General features: G+C 39.9%; 1 protein-coding gene across 7 annotated transcripts in view; it reads right to left on the reverse strand.

Moving 5' to 3' along the window:
- Window positions 1–13739, reverse strand: part of LOC5565160 (ankyrin repeat and KH domain-containing protein mask) — a 146853-nt gene that overhangs the window by 37780 nt on the left and 95334 nt on the right. For 6 of the 7 annotated variants that reach the window (XM_021838443.1, XM_021838442.1, XM_021838441.1 and 3 more), the window contains 7 exons: window positions 10687–12155; window positions 10520–10622; window positions 2748–3211; window positions 1353–2208; window positions 1153–1289; window positions 712–999; window positions 339–632 (listed from right to left, as the gene is read on the reverse strand). In XM_021838443.1, coding sequence (XP_021694135.1) covers window positions 339–632; window positions 712–999; window positions 1153–1289; window positions 1353–2208; window positions 2748–3211; window positions 10520–10622; window positions 10687–12155 — 3611 coding nt within the window. The remainder of the gene's footprint in view (window positions 1–338; window positions 633–711; window positions 1000–1152; window positions 1290–1352; window positions 2209–2747; window positions 3212–10519; window positions 10623–10686; window positions 12156–13739) is intronic. The other variant, XM_021838445.1, reaches the window with a different exon arrangement.

Raw genomic sequence — 13739 nt, forward strand, 5'->3', positions numbered from 1 at the left:
CCTATAAACAAATGAAACCCTAGTTTAGTTCTATACCATTTAATTCCACTAGAGTTTGTATCCTTTGACAGATACGCGTATTTCGACCTCACCATTACACAAAGGACCGTGACATGAAGATACAACGAACATGTCTATTTCGAATTTACAGAATCGTCAATAGTTTGTTCGACAATTACGTAAATGTAGCGTTGGTACGTTGAAAATGTTTATCGTTAACATGAAACGAGCTCACTAGTTGGTGATCAATCCTCGACTGAACAATAACAACCACGACAGCTCGGTCGTTCGTAAACCACTCACTTGTGAGCAAAAGAGCGAGATAGAAGATTCCTTACCTGTAGCTGACTGAGCAAGTGTAGCTGGTCGAGCGATATCTGCTGGTTGGGATCGAATCCCATGACCTGATCGGCTACGGCCTGGCCTACGGCGATGCCCTGCTGGAAGGCACACTGCTCGGCCGTGCCCTCGGTCAGATTGATGGTGCTGCCGTCGTCCTCGATCGGCGACGACGTTCCGGACGGCGTCAGCTGGCTTTGGTTGCTCGCCCAGCGCGTCTTGCAGAAGGAGTTCATCCCTATCAGGTTGGCGTACGCGTCGATGTCCTGACAGCTCAGGTTGGCCGCCATTTCCTGATGGAACGAAAAAAAAGTCCCGATTGGAATCACATACGCGCTTCTGGGGCAAATCCGAGTAGTGACAAATTCTTACCTGCAGTGCCACCGGGATGTCGGTGCACCCGTTCAGGGCGTGGATCACCTCGTCGATGCACTCGACCCACTCGTAGTTGTAGATCGTTTCCCGGGAGCCGTCGGCGGCCACCACCGACCCGTCCTCCGGGTTGAACGTCTCCAGCGACTCGTCCAGCGTGGGGTAGATTCCGCCGACGCACTCCGACATGGTTTCGTTCTCCGAGTCGTCAATGTTGAACATCTGCAGGTGTTCCTCGTTGTCCTCCACGTACTGATGGTGACCGTCGCTTTCACTGATTTTGATTTGCTGTTGCCGGATAGGGGGAAAAGGGGAGTGATCAGTATTTTGGGGAAGAATCTATTATCAAGGCTGCTTCCAGCCCTGTATTATCCTTATTATAATAACTTTCGCCCATGGCGAATTCGCCAATTCAAGCATTATCGTTACATAGAAACTCACATTGCTACCAGCCTTGTGCTGGATGATGTTGGAAACGTGCTGATGCACCTGGACAAACTCCGGCGTGGGCAGCAGATCGGACCGGAAGTCGTGCATCACTTCGCAGAAGATTCGGGACAAGTCGGCTAGCTCGGCGTCTGAAAAAGGGGCGGATTTTTATTAGAACAGTTCATAGTCACTGAAATCGAGGGAGGACTCACTGTTGGCTAGCCCCTTAGCACTGGGCGGTGGCGACGAAGGTCCGTCCGGATTGGCGCAGCTAAGCGGAGGTGTATCCGGCGGGGACTTCGGCGGGTCCACCATGAAGCGTTGAGCGATTTTCTGCAACATTTTCTGATTGCAGAGGGTGTTGAGGGCGAGTTGGTTGAGTTGGTTTTCGTGCTCGGAGCTGTTTTCGCTGCAGCTGGCCGCGGCCGCACCGCCGCTGCCAACTCCCGCTCCGGCACCGGTTCCACTGGCTGCCGTTTCGCCGCTGTTGTTACTGCTTGTGGTAGTCGTGGTGCTTCCGCTTCCACTGGAACTGGAGCTGCTACTGCTACTTCCACTGCTGCTGGAACCGCTGGCACTGCTACTGCTGCTTCCGCCTCCGGAACTGGTTCCGCCACTCTGACTACTGGCCGCGCTGCTGGTGGCGGTGCTCGTGGCCGTCGCAAACGGTGAAGCCGAATTTGCCAGCTCCAGGGCGTGCTGATCGAGCCTGATTAGATTATTCCGGGTCTGAATGACATTCGCTGGCACCGAAGTGACCGTTCCACTGGTAATCACCATACTTGGCGTAGGAACAATGTTGTTGCTCAAAGGAATCGACGCTGCTTTAGCAGTCGAACCGAGACTGATTCGATTGCCGGCCATCATCGGCTGCTGCTGGGTGGTGTTGTTGCCGCCTTGCGACACTGAAATGGTCAACTGTTGCTGCTGCTGCTGTTGTTGCTGCTGAGTGCTTCCCGCTCCAGAACTGCTCGCTGAACCTGCCGGAGCGCCTGTTGCTGGTGACTGCAGGCTGAGGTTCGACAGCGAATGCTGAAGCACCTGAACTTCGGAGGTCGGAATCACAGACTGGAAGGTTTCAAGAGGATTTATTATTATTTTTATTATCTTTATTTGGTTTCCAGCCCTATGGCTGATTCATCTCCGTAAGAGCAATTGAGTAAACGATAGATGTGAATTAGAGTGTACATTTATTCCATTTAATGCCGACACTTGAAGTGACGAACCTATCAAAGTTTGTTGGCCAATTCCATAAGCGCAAGGTTCTTACCGTTGTAAGGGCAGAAACGGTGTTATCATATTTTACTTATTTGAGAAAAAAAATAATAGCATGAAACGAGCTCACCAATTGCTAATCCATCCTAGATAGATCGAACCGATTTGAACTCCGTCAACACAAAACGCACAATCTAAAATCACTTTGAAGACACGCGATAAACGAACTCGAATGATTGGACCATCGCAGAAAACTCTGCCCAGCCTTGCTTGGGCTTTCTCGAGATTTACGAGATGTCAGCAATTATTCCGGGATATGGAAAATCCCTAAGTTGGTCAAATCGACACAAATGGACACTCTCTAATGCGAATCCAAACCCCATTCTACTCACCAAGTTGTTATAAATTGACACCATTTGATTCTGCTGCAGGACATTGGCCGTATTTGGCGGCCAAATCGATTGTTGGGCTTGCTGTTGTTGCTGCTGCTGCTGTTGTTGCTGAGCTGCGGCTGCTGCTGCTGCTGCCGCGGCCGCCGCTGCAGACTTGCGGTTATTCTTGGCATCCTTTTTCGAGACGGGTTTCACCTTGGGTCGGTCGCTGATGGCCGTACTCTGGGATACCTCCGAGGGACCGGTCAAAAGCGTTCCACTGCCGCCGGACGAAGCGGTGTTCACCGTTGCGGATGTTGTTGTTGGGGGTGGTGGGGCCGGAGCGCCACCAGAAGGAACCGTCGTGCTTGAGGAAGCCGCTGATGCTGCTATTGTCGTTGTTAGTTGCAGCTGTTGCTGTTGCTGCTGAAGTGCGGTTGGCAATGATGTAGCTATTACTAGACCACTATCGGACGTCTTTCCTCCTGAAATGAGAGGTGGTAAGGTAAGGGCATGTTAGCAGAGTGAACACAGTTTTCTTGTCCTTATCAAAGACGGTTTTAGCTTTCGATTGAAAAGCTTTGTTTTTAAAGTGAGGCATTGTGAGACGCTCTTGGTTATGTTTTACAGAGTTGGTATTAACCGTTATGATTCAGTGCAGGGATGCCTTTTTCCACGGTTCGAGCACTTTATAATTGCTTCTAGCAATTCTAATAGAGCCATACTTCTCGTAAATCGCATTTGCTGAACGTTATGAAACTTAGCAGAGCGTGTAAAACAATTTTTGGCATAATTCAGAGATTGAATCAACTCACGACACGCATCACTGTATGTATACTTTACACGATTTTCTCCAGGAATTCCATCACAAAGTTTCCTTCAGGTATTACTTCGAAGACTTTTCAAGGATTTACTAGGGAACCTCTCTAAGTTTGTATTTCAGACCCCTTCAAGAACTCAATCTGGAAATTTTCTTATGATAACCTCCGAAATTTCTCCAAAGAGACTACTAAAGAATTGCTTTAGAAGTTTCTCCGAAGTTTCTTTCAGAAAATGAGTTTCTTTCAGAAAGTAATTTGTTTTCCAAGTTTTCCAGGCATTCATTCAGCGAATCTTCCATTAATTTCAAAACAATTCCCTTGAAATTTTCGTTTAAGACATCTTCGCGAGTTCAAGCAGTTTTTTCTCTAGATATAAATCCAAGAATTTCCAGATATTCCGAAATTGTTCCTGGAAACAACCCCAAACAAAACTTTCCAGAAAAATTTGGGGACATTCCTGTCAAATTATAGAGGTTTTTCCAAAGAAAATTCATTCCAGAATTGTTTCAGGGAGTTGGGGACAAAGGAAACTTTTTTGAAACTACTGGGAAAAGTCCTGTCAAGTCGGGATGGTATCTGTAAAAAAAATCCTACAGTAATCGTTAGTATGACCTGCTGCAAAGATCTCAAACAAAACATTCTTGGCTTTTGAGAAAATATTGGAGGATTTTCTAGATTAATTGATAAGATTATGATTTTGATATATAACTACTCGAATCCCTGGATAATATCCTGGACGATTTTTTGAAGAAATGGTTTGAGGGCGGACACCCTGAAGAAATATGTGTAGGAATTGGTCGGACGAATAACTGGAATAATTGTTGTAGTATTTGTTGGTGTAGAACTTAACCCATAAAAGCCCGAGACGAACCTTAATTTTTTGATTGGCCCCAACTCGGAGATATATATATATATATATATATATATATATATATATATATATATATATATATATATATATATATATATATATATATATATATATATATATATATACATATATATATATATATATATATATATATATATATATATATATATATATATATATATATATATATATATATATATATATATATATATATATATATATACATATATATATATATATATATATATATATATATATATATATATATATATATATATATATATATATAAATTTTCTTCAGTAGTCTGTATTTTAAGATCCTTATCAGCTAGAAGGTTGGTGTCTTCGGCGAAGCTGTTTAGCATATGAAGGGCTATCTGGTGGTGAGAAGTCTGATTGGGAATTCATCCGCTAGGTGGCGTTAGTAAAAAAAAATCAATCTACTCTACCTCAAGATTTTTAACACATTTTTTTGCAAGGCAAAAAATTCAGCAAAATTGATTTGCTGAATAACTTTGCGGAAGACATCAACCTTCTAGCACATTTGAATGTTGAGATATCCATTTAGGGATTTTTTGGACCCCTCGTGTCCACGCTTTTTTCGTTACTTAGAAAAGGGGGAGGAGTCGGTGGGGATGTTTCACCCTAGGATTATAAGACCAACTAATCGCATTTACTTCAAATTAATTGATCTACTAGTCTCCGAATTGTGGCCATTTAAAAATTCAAGGTTTGTCCAGGTCTTTTAAGGATTAAATGAACTTTCCAAGAATTCATGGGGATTATACCTGGTAAATTATTTACAAAATTATTGGAAAAACTGCAATACCGTAAAACGGGGTGAATAGAAAAAGTGGGGCGAATAAAAACAAAGCGACCTTCAGTTAAAAATGCGACTATTATATAATGATAAACTTTAAAAACCTACTGAAATATTATTTTTTTCATTAGTTCAATAACAACAGAGTATCGCTAGACTATTTTCAAATTAAAAATTTTGCTATATTTCTCATTAACAAATTGGGAAGAAAACTATTGAAATCTCAATCATTTTTGATAGCTTGAAACATCCGCCATTTTGGCAGATCTCAAAATTGATCGAAAATTGACCTAAGTTTTAAAATTTTTATTTTTTTCCTTCACTAAGTAAATACATGTTGATATTTCTTCAAGATGCACTTAAAAATGTGTTTATTTTTCCATTAAAATGTAAAAAGTATTGATATTTACTGAACAGTGTTTCTATTCGCCCCATTTTACGGTAGTGAACCCTGAGTGGAATGTGAATTTTCCAAAACATACTGAGGCGAACACACAGGAGAGAAACCCGAAAGGACGAAAAGAAAATAGAAAGAAAAATAGATTAAAAGGGAGAAAAACCCATATGGCAAAACATCTCGAAAGTACCGAAATTTAGAAAGTATTGAAAGGTTTGAAAGGATGGATAAGATCACAGGGTGTCCATTCAAAATGTGTTTTTTAATTCCCGGATTTTTCCCGGATGCCTAAAATTTTTAAACTGGCCTACATTAAGATCCTTCGATTTGATATTTCCCAGGCCTTTGTCAGTAAGTGCTGATATTTGAATTCACTTTCAAAATATTCGTTTTCAAATTCAAAGGATTTTTTTACCGTTCAAAGCCTTTATACTTTTTATAACATGAGAACATTTTGACTGTCTAATATTGGAAAATATTATCAATACTATTGCAGTTACATATAAGATTAAAAAGAGTAGAAGATTTAATAGGTATTGAAATCAAATCACTGAAGGTTTTTCTTTTTTAGTTCTGCCACTGTTTGCTCTAGGATGTTGAGTAGTACAGAATTAGGCAAAGCATTTGCCACTATTCATTTTGTTTTCATACTATAAGCTAGGTATGCTGTTCCGCTCAAGAAAAGTAAAATGTCTGCGGAAGAAATGGTCAAGAAATGTTCTACAGTGAGCTCCATTTGAATTGACATTGAGCATTTCGTGCAAGGAAGTTCCCACTCATTGAGATAGGCTGTTAATTTTCTTTTCAGGTGCATAGTCCCTAATCTAAGTTATTCATTAATTATTATAATGATATTTCTAATACACTTTGGGTTCAAAATTATATTGCTTTAAATTCCGAAAAAGTTTCAGACAGACATATATTATTGGAAAGTCCAAAAGATCAGCACTAAACATCTTTTCAGCAAACTTCAAAAAAAAGTAGAACTAAAAGAACTGTGGCCTAAATTACTTGTAGGCTAGGTCTTCGATTTTTTTTACATAAACCAATTCAAATTGTTGGTCAAAAACCACTTATAATTTTGGATCCGGTGAAAAACAGCATGGGTGGTCAAAACTACGGAGAATATCTAAATGTGGACCATTATTCTACAAAAACGAAAAGCCTAATATCTAATCTATTCTTTTCTAAGAACGCCTTACAAATTATGCGTGACATGGCCCATAACCATAGAAAAAAATCTTAATCTAGTTTCGTAATTCTTATTGGATTCAAGGAAAGATATTTTTAGCAGAAACGATATCTCGCCAAAAGAACATTTCGACATAGATTTTTCATAAGGCCTTATCTGTATTCATCTATTTCTCTTCATCGTTGCTCTCTTTGCATTATTGCAGAAAACTGATTTACTTTTCGTAATACGTATTCGTGATGTAGAAAAAACAATCACTTTATCTAGCTTCATGAACAAGAAATATTACATATTTGTTTAATTTGGCGAAGTTATTAGTGAAAGAGAGGATCGATTACGAGAAACCGCTCATGTCAGTTAAACCCTTATGAAAGAACAGTAAATCGACACTTTTTTTTTCCTCTATGAAGCTTACTAAAAAATTTACATAAATCCTTAACAGCATCTTTCCAGCAATCCATCTGCCCAAGAATACTTAACCAAGCATTAACCAAGAATAAGCATCTCCAAGAATCTGCTAAACCTTAAATCTGAATAAATCCGCCCATCCTTTCAACAGTAGAACCACATAGATCTCCCTAAAAAAATCAACGAAAATCTTTTTAGATTAGCTTTCCACCAACCACTTGAAATCTGCTAAGAATTAAAAAAAAGGTCAAGATTATTTTATAAAAACTAGGTACTTGACGTTTTATTAGTGATTCACTACTTAACTTTTAAGTGATTTTCCAAAGCACCTTCAATTGGGTCCCGAAATGTTTTAATAAATTCTTGTTTTTATTTAATAATACGAAATAATGTGTTCTCACAAATACTCTAGCAATTGTTCCAGCTCAAATAACGACTATTGACTGTTTAAAGAAACTTGCGACGATGAAAGCGCCCACCATACTTCATATAACGGAGGGTATTAGAACTAAATTGGAGGTGATGATTTCGCGATTTGGAAGTAAACATCACCTCCAAACATTAGCGATTTTGCAGTAAGATGTTGACGTTTGATCACGATAACATATTAAAACTTTAATTTAAAAAATGGTTCCAAATATGAACCTTGACACTTTAGATCATGTTTGACGTTCACTTTGTTGACAAAAAATCCAGGGGTTTTAGTTTTAACGCTGGGGTTGTTCCTAACTGACATTTCGGAAGGGTCACGGAAAACAAAATACACCCAAAATTTTTGTTTAAACCAAGGGGTGTGACAAAACCTCAAAAACCATAAAAAAATACCGAAAAGCTAAACATTACATATAATTTGCAATTTGATTAGATGGACAAATTGATGTGATGTCTTCACATCAATTTGTTCATCTAATCCAATTGCAAATTATATGTAATGTTTAGCTTTTCGGTAGTTGTTAAACTTCCACTCGGCTGGTTAGCCGTAAACCACGATTTATAATTAAAAACAAGCATAAAAAAATGTTTTTCTGACTTAACCAACGAAAATCATTTAAAAATTTAATAACATGTGTTTCTGACCTAAACTTAACCCTCTAATACCCAACCCCGCCTTTAGACGGGGTACACTTTGGAATTTTGTGTATTTTTTTCGTAGCTCGGAAATCAAAATGATTTTATTTTTGGCTTATACCTTGACTCATAACACGCATATAAGAAAAGTTTTTTATGACTTTTGAAACTTTTTTGTATTTTTAGAAATTGTTTGAAAAATTGCATTCTTATATAACCTACAAATGCCTGGGCTTCGTTTAACGTGTAGTATAAAAATCGAACCTATTATATTTTTCTACGATTAACCTATCACAAACGAAGAGCCTGGTGGTATCAAAATCATTTCAAACCTGTTTTTCCGTTAGTTACACGGAAAATAAAATACGCTCCGAAAAAAAATTGAAAATTTAATATTTTTCAAAATACCGTAACAATTAAAATTTTTATTATTGCCAAAAATCAACAACTAGAAAAGGCTTCAAGAAAAAATTAAAAAAGCTAGGGATGTTCAAAAATAAAAATTATAAAAATCAAAAACCAAAATTTAAAAATTTGCGAATAAAAATAAATAAATGCCTAAAACGTGTTTAGAACGATTTTAGATAACGAAAAATAATACTTAAATCGAAAATAAAAATTTGGGTATCAGAGGGTTAAGCGTTTGGTACTAAATTAAAAACAGGCCTTTGGACCCTATAATCTGTTTCATTATCGCCTGGATTCCCGTTACGATTACTGTAATATTCTCATTAAGAATTTGCTATAGATCTTAATAGAAATCTATCAAGCATCTCAACAAGAACTATTCCGGGAATCTCCAAGTGCCCTTCTAGAATTTTTTCAAGGATAACAATGTTTCAAAGATTTCCTTTTAATTGCTTTAATTAAAAATTAAATTAAAAATTTCTTCAAAATCCAATAATTTTTGTTTATTAGGAATGCTAGCAACCGTTAAGTATTCCTTTAGCATATCACCAATAGTTCATCATTATGCGAAGTTTGAGTTGTCAAACATATTGTGTCAAAATTTTTCATTTTTGTCCACAGTACCTACTTAAAATTTCAACAAATTGGTACTCTTATATTCGGAATACATATTTTTCCCGGTGTGTTCAACAATTTCCCGGGTATTTCCCGTATTTTTCCCGGCCAAATGGAATTCCCGTGTTTTTCCCGCTTTTCCCGGATTTCCCGGATGGATGGACACCCTGAGATCAGTCAAAAAGACCAATATTTAAAAGGAAAGAACAAAAGCGAATAGAAGAATGAGATGAAAGGCAGAAAGAAAAAAACTTATCAAAAGGCACAGAGACTGACTGAACAAGTAGAAAGTTCTGAAAGAGCAGAAAGAAAAGATTAAAAGGCGTCTGCCTTGAAAATTACGAAAGTAAATTAATAGAACGTGAAAAAAAAAACAAAAAGCGAAAGTCTGCTATTAACGAATAAAAGTTGGCTTATATTGGCTTTGAAAATTTGGAAATTGAATAAACTAATTCCGACTTGCGCCTCAATGATGTAAAATTTGTCAAGATTATAATGAAAAATATGTTTCCTATATTTTCAACACAATTAAAGTTGTCTGGCCAACGCCAGACAATTAATTTCGAGTTTTCTAAAAAGATTTTGCAAAATTTACCCCCCCTCTTATTCGTTAATACTAACCAGCCGAGTGGAAGTTTGACACTTACCGACACTATTTTGTAACTTTTTCGCAAACTTCACATCAACTTGTCCATTTAATCCAATTGCAAATTATATGTAATGTTTAGTTTTTCGGTAGTTGTCAAACTTCCACTCGGCTGGTTAGCCATGTACCACGAATCATAAATAATTAAAAACAAATATTTTGAGACTTTTCCATACATTTCTTTGAAAGTTTCTCCGGGAATCGCACCAAGAATTCTACCATCATTTCCATCAAAGTGTTCTTCAAATGTCTCAGAAATTCCGGCAGTGAATCTTCCTGGATTTCTATCAGTAGAATCTTCATAGTTTTTGCTAGCAGCATGTGCAGGAATTCATCACTAAAAACTGCTTTTGGACTGCAGTAATTGATACTGAAGTTCAATTAAAAATCAATTCCCAAGTCACTTCATCAAGTTTCCTCAAAGTTTAAAAGAAACGCGTTCAATAATAGCGCCAACATTGAGCCAAGCTATAAGACATATGAAAATTTCTTTAAAATCTTCTTTTACCGACACAATCTGCTTACTACTGCTAGGTAATAAACTTACCTTGAGCCGGGGTGGTGATATCGATGTAGGTTCCAGTGGAAGGTAACAGCGTCGGTGGTGGCCCATTCGAATCGCAGATGAACTGGATGTTGGCTTTTTGTGACTGCAATAATCGTCGTTATTAGTTATTATCTCACTCACAATAAAGGTGCATACAAAACCCTTACCTTCTGGTACATCTCCCGCATCTGCTTCTGGTACTGCGCCTCGTAATCCGATCGCATTACCACACCTGCCCGCTGCTGACCGCCTCCGCCATTGTCCTCGCCGATGGGTTCGCTGCGTACCTGCTGCGCCTCCGAGCTGGTAAGGTTTGCCTCGAACGGTAGCGGTTGCTGAGGTTGTGAAGCTGCCGCGGCTGCAGCCACCGCCGCCATTGACGCCGGTTGTTGCTTCTTCCTCAGCAGGCTTCGCTGCTGCTTGTTACCTACGGGGACACCAGGGACAGCAGTGGTTTGTTGTTGCTGAGTGACAACGGTAGCATTGTTGTTGGTACCTTGGAGGATGATTTGCTGCTGCTGCTGTTGCTGTTGTTGCTGCTGGGCAGCCGCTAAGTGGGATGGGATTTGCTGCGAGAGGATAGTCTGTTGCTGCTGCTGTTGCTGTTGTTGTTGGCCAGGTGCTCGCGAAAGACCGTGCGCCAGGCCGTCTTTGAAGCCCTGCATCTGTATCATTCGCATCTGGTGGAGAATTGAGGGATCGGTTGAAGCGATGTTACCGTCGAGAAACACGTTCGAGTTGGCCAGCATCTGGTTGTTGGCCAACAGTTGCTGTTGTTGTTGCTGCTGTTGCTGGTCGAGGCCATCTTTGGATGGATGCTGCTGGAACATTTGCTTGTTGGAAACACGGATCGATTCGGGAACCTCGTGCAAGCCAGGTGGTGCCGCAAGCAGTTGCTGCTGCTGTTGATTCTGGGTGATGATCAACTGCTGCTGCTGGGCTGCTTGCTGTTGCTGCTGAAGCTGTTGTTGCGCTTGCAGTTGGATTTGTCCGTTGTTTAGGAGATTTTGCTGAGCCGCAGTGTTGGCACTGATCAGCGAATGAGGGAAATCCAACAGAAGCTGAACGACTCCGATGTGGCCACCCTTGGCAGCCTCAATCAGCATCGTGCTGTTGTCCTTCAGCTTATGGAACGGATCAGCTCCATTCTTGAGCAGAAGTTCCACGATGGTTTGATGGCCACCGGCACATGCCAGGGACAGCGGAGTGTGATCGTTGTTGGTCGTATGCCGATTCACGTCCGCACCCTTCTCGATAAGGAACTTGACGATACACCAATGACCAGCACGACATGCCTTCATCAGGGGCGTCCGGCCTCCTTCTGACTCGTGCTCCAGCTCCGCTCCGTAGTAGAGCAAGATGTCCGCCACTTCGGTGTGACCGTTTTCGCAAGCATAGGTCAGCGCCGTATCTCCGGTTTGGGTCTGGGCATGCACGTCCGCTCGGTTTTCCAGCAAGAAACGCACCAGGTCTATGTGACCTTCCTGGGCCGCTTCCATCAGCGGCGTTGACGCTCCCAGCTCGATGTCCGCTCCGTGCTTGATTAGGTAGTCGGCCACCTCCACGAAGCCTCCACAACAGGCAAGTGTTAGGGCAGTTTCCTGAGTTTCCTCGGTTTGAGCATTAATATTCGCACCTGTGATGAGGAAGAATAGAAAAATTGGTCAGATTAGTCACTTCAGATCAACGCACAGCATAAAACCCGATCGTCAGCTATTTCAATGTCAAAGTTACTGCATGAAAGAAAGGAGCAATTCTTGATATTGAGAAATTTTTGGGTACTTAAGCTTTCGGTTGTCGCGCGAATTTTTGTAATGCAAGTAGTCGCGCGTTGTACTTTGTACTACACCCTTGGTTTTTCATGTTCAACATGAAATACCTCGCGATCTAGATTAAATATAGAAAAACCACCTTCGTCAAAGTTTTTTTATGAGATCAAGGGCTGACATGCGGTGGTCATTCGGATACGTAATTCCGCCACCAGGCGGCAGAGTTGCTCGATGTCACTATCAATGCTTAAAAATTGCTGATTTGTACAGGCCGACTGCGATACAAATAGGATCATTTCATATCACATCAACATCATGCTGTCTACTCCATCATCAGTGCATTGATGGCGATAGACTATGGATATCACTGATGGGCTAAGTTTAGCTTTATATTAAGCAGATAAAATGGCAATGTATCACTACGATATTGTCAACAGTGTTGCAGATAGATTGAAACTATGTGTTGGTCACTGAAAAACATTAATAGCAATGGATAATGACCACGTGATCACTCATTCTGTAATGATTTTGATCTAGCGTACGATGTCGCATCACTGCTGTTGGTTGTCAAATCAAAGTGATATCGATAGCTCACAAGTAATATTGATAGTTTTAGACCATCAGCCATCAGCTGATATGATTGATATTAGGCAACTCTGCCAGGCGGTGCTAATATGTACGAAACTTTTGTTTCGCAAATATCTCAGGAACCAGACCACTTAGAAAGATGGCGTCTTCGGCAAAGTTGTTCATTAGATCAAGGGCTATCATTATTTTCCCACAAGGCGGCGCTAGTGAGCATGAAACACTTTTGTTTTACAGATACCTTGGGATCCTGACCACTTAGAAAGATGATGTCTTCGGGAAAGTTGTTCAGAAATTCAAGGATTATTGTTGTTCGAGCTGGTTGATTCAAAATTTTGCCACCAGACAGCACTAGTGAGCATGAAATTTTTGTTTTACAGATATCTCAAAATCATAACCACTTAGAAAGATGGCATCTTCGGCAAAGATATTTAATAAGCCTAGGGCAATCTACTTGGATAGGTGGCGTCTTAGGCAGAGTTGTTCAGTAGTTCAAAGGTTATATTCAAGTGTTGAAACTCAAGATTGGCTAAAATAACGATAGCCCTTGAGCTGCTGAACAACTTTTCCGAAGATGCCATCTTTCTAAATGGTCAGGTTCCTGAACTTTTCGCAAAACAAATGTTTTAGGCTCACTAGCGTTCGATAGATATATTCGTTCGAAAACGTAGCGATGAAAGGTCAGGCTTAACACGCGAGAGATGCCTAGCGAATTGGTCAAATATCTTGTTAATTTTTTGAATCCATTTCTTAATAAATTTCTGAACAAGCTTCTTGATTATTTATTATATGCATAATTTCTGAATAAGTTTTTGACAAATTTGATAAATAATTTTTGATTTAAATTTCAGAGAAGTTTCTTGCTT

The sequence above is a fragment of the Aedes aegypti genome, chromosome 1 (assembly GCF_002204515.2).
Source record: "Aedes aegypti strain LVP_AGWG chromosome 1, AaegL5.0 Primary Assembly, whole genome shotgun sequence".
In the NCBI taxonomy this organism is placed as follows: domain Eukaryota; kingdom Metazoa; phylum Arthropoda; class Insecta; order Diptera; family Culicidae; genus Aedes; species Aedes aegypti.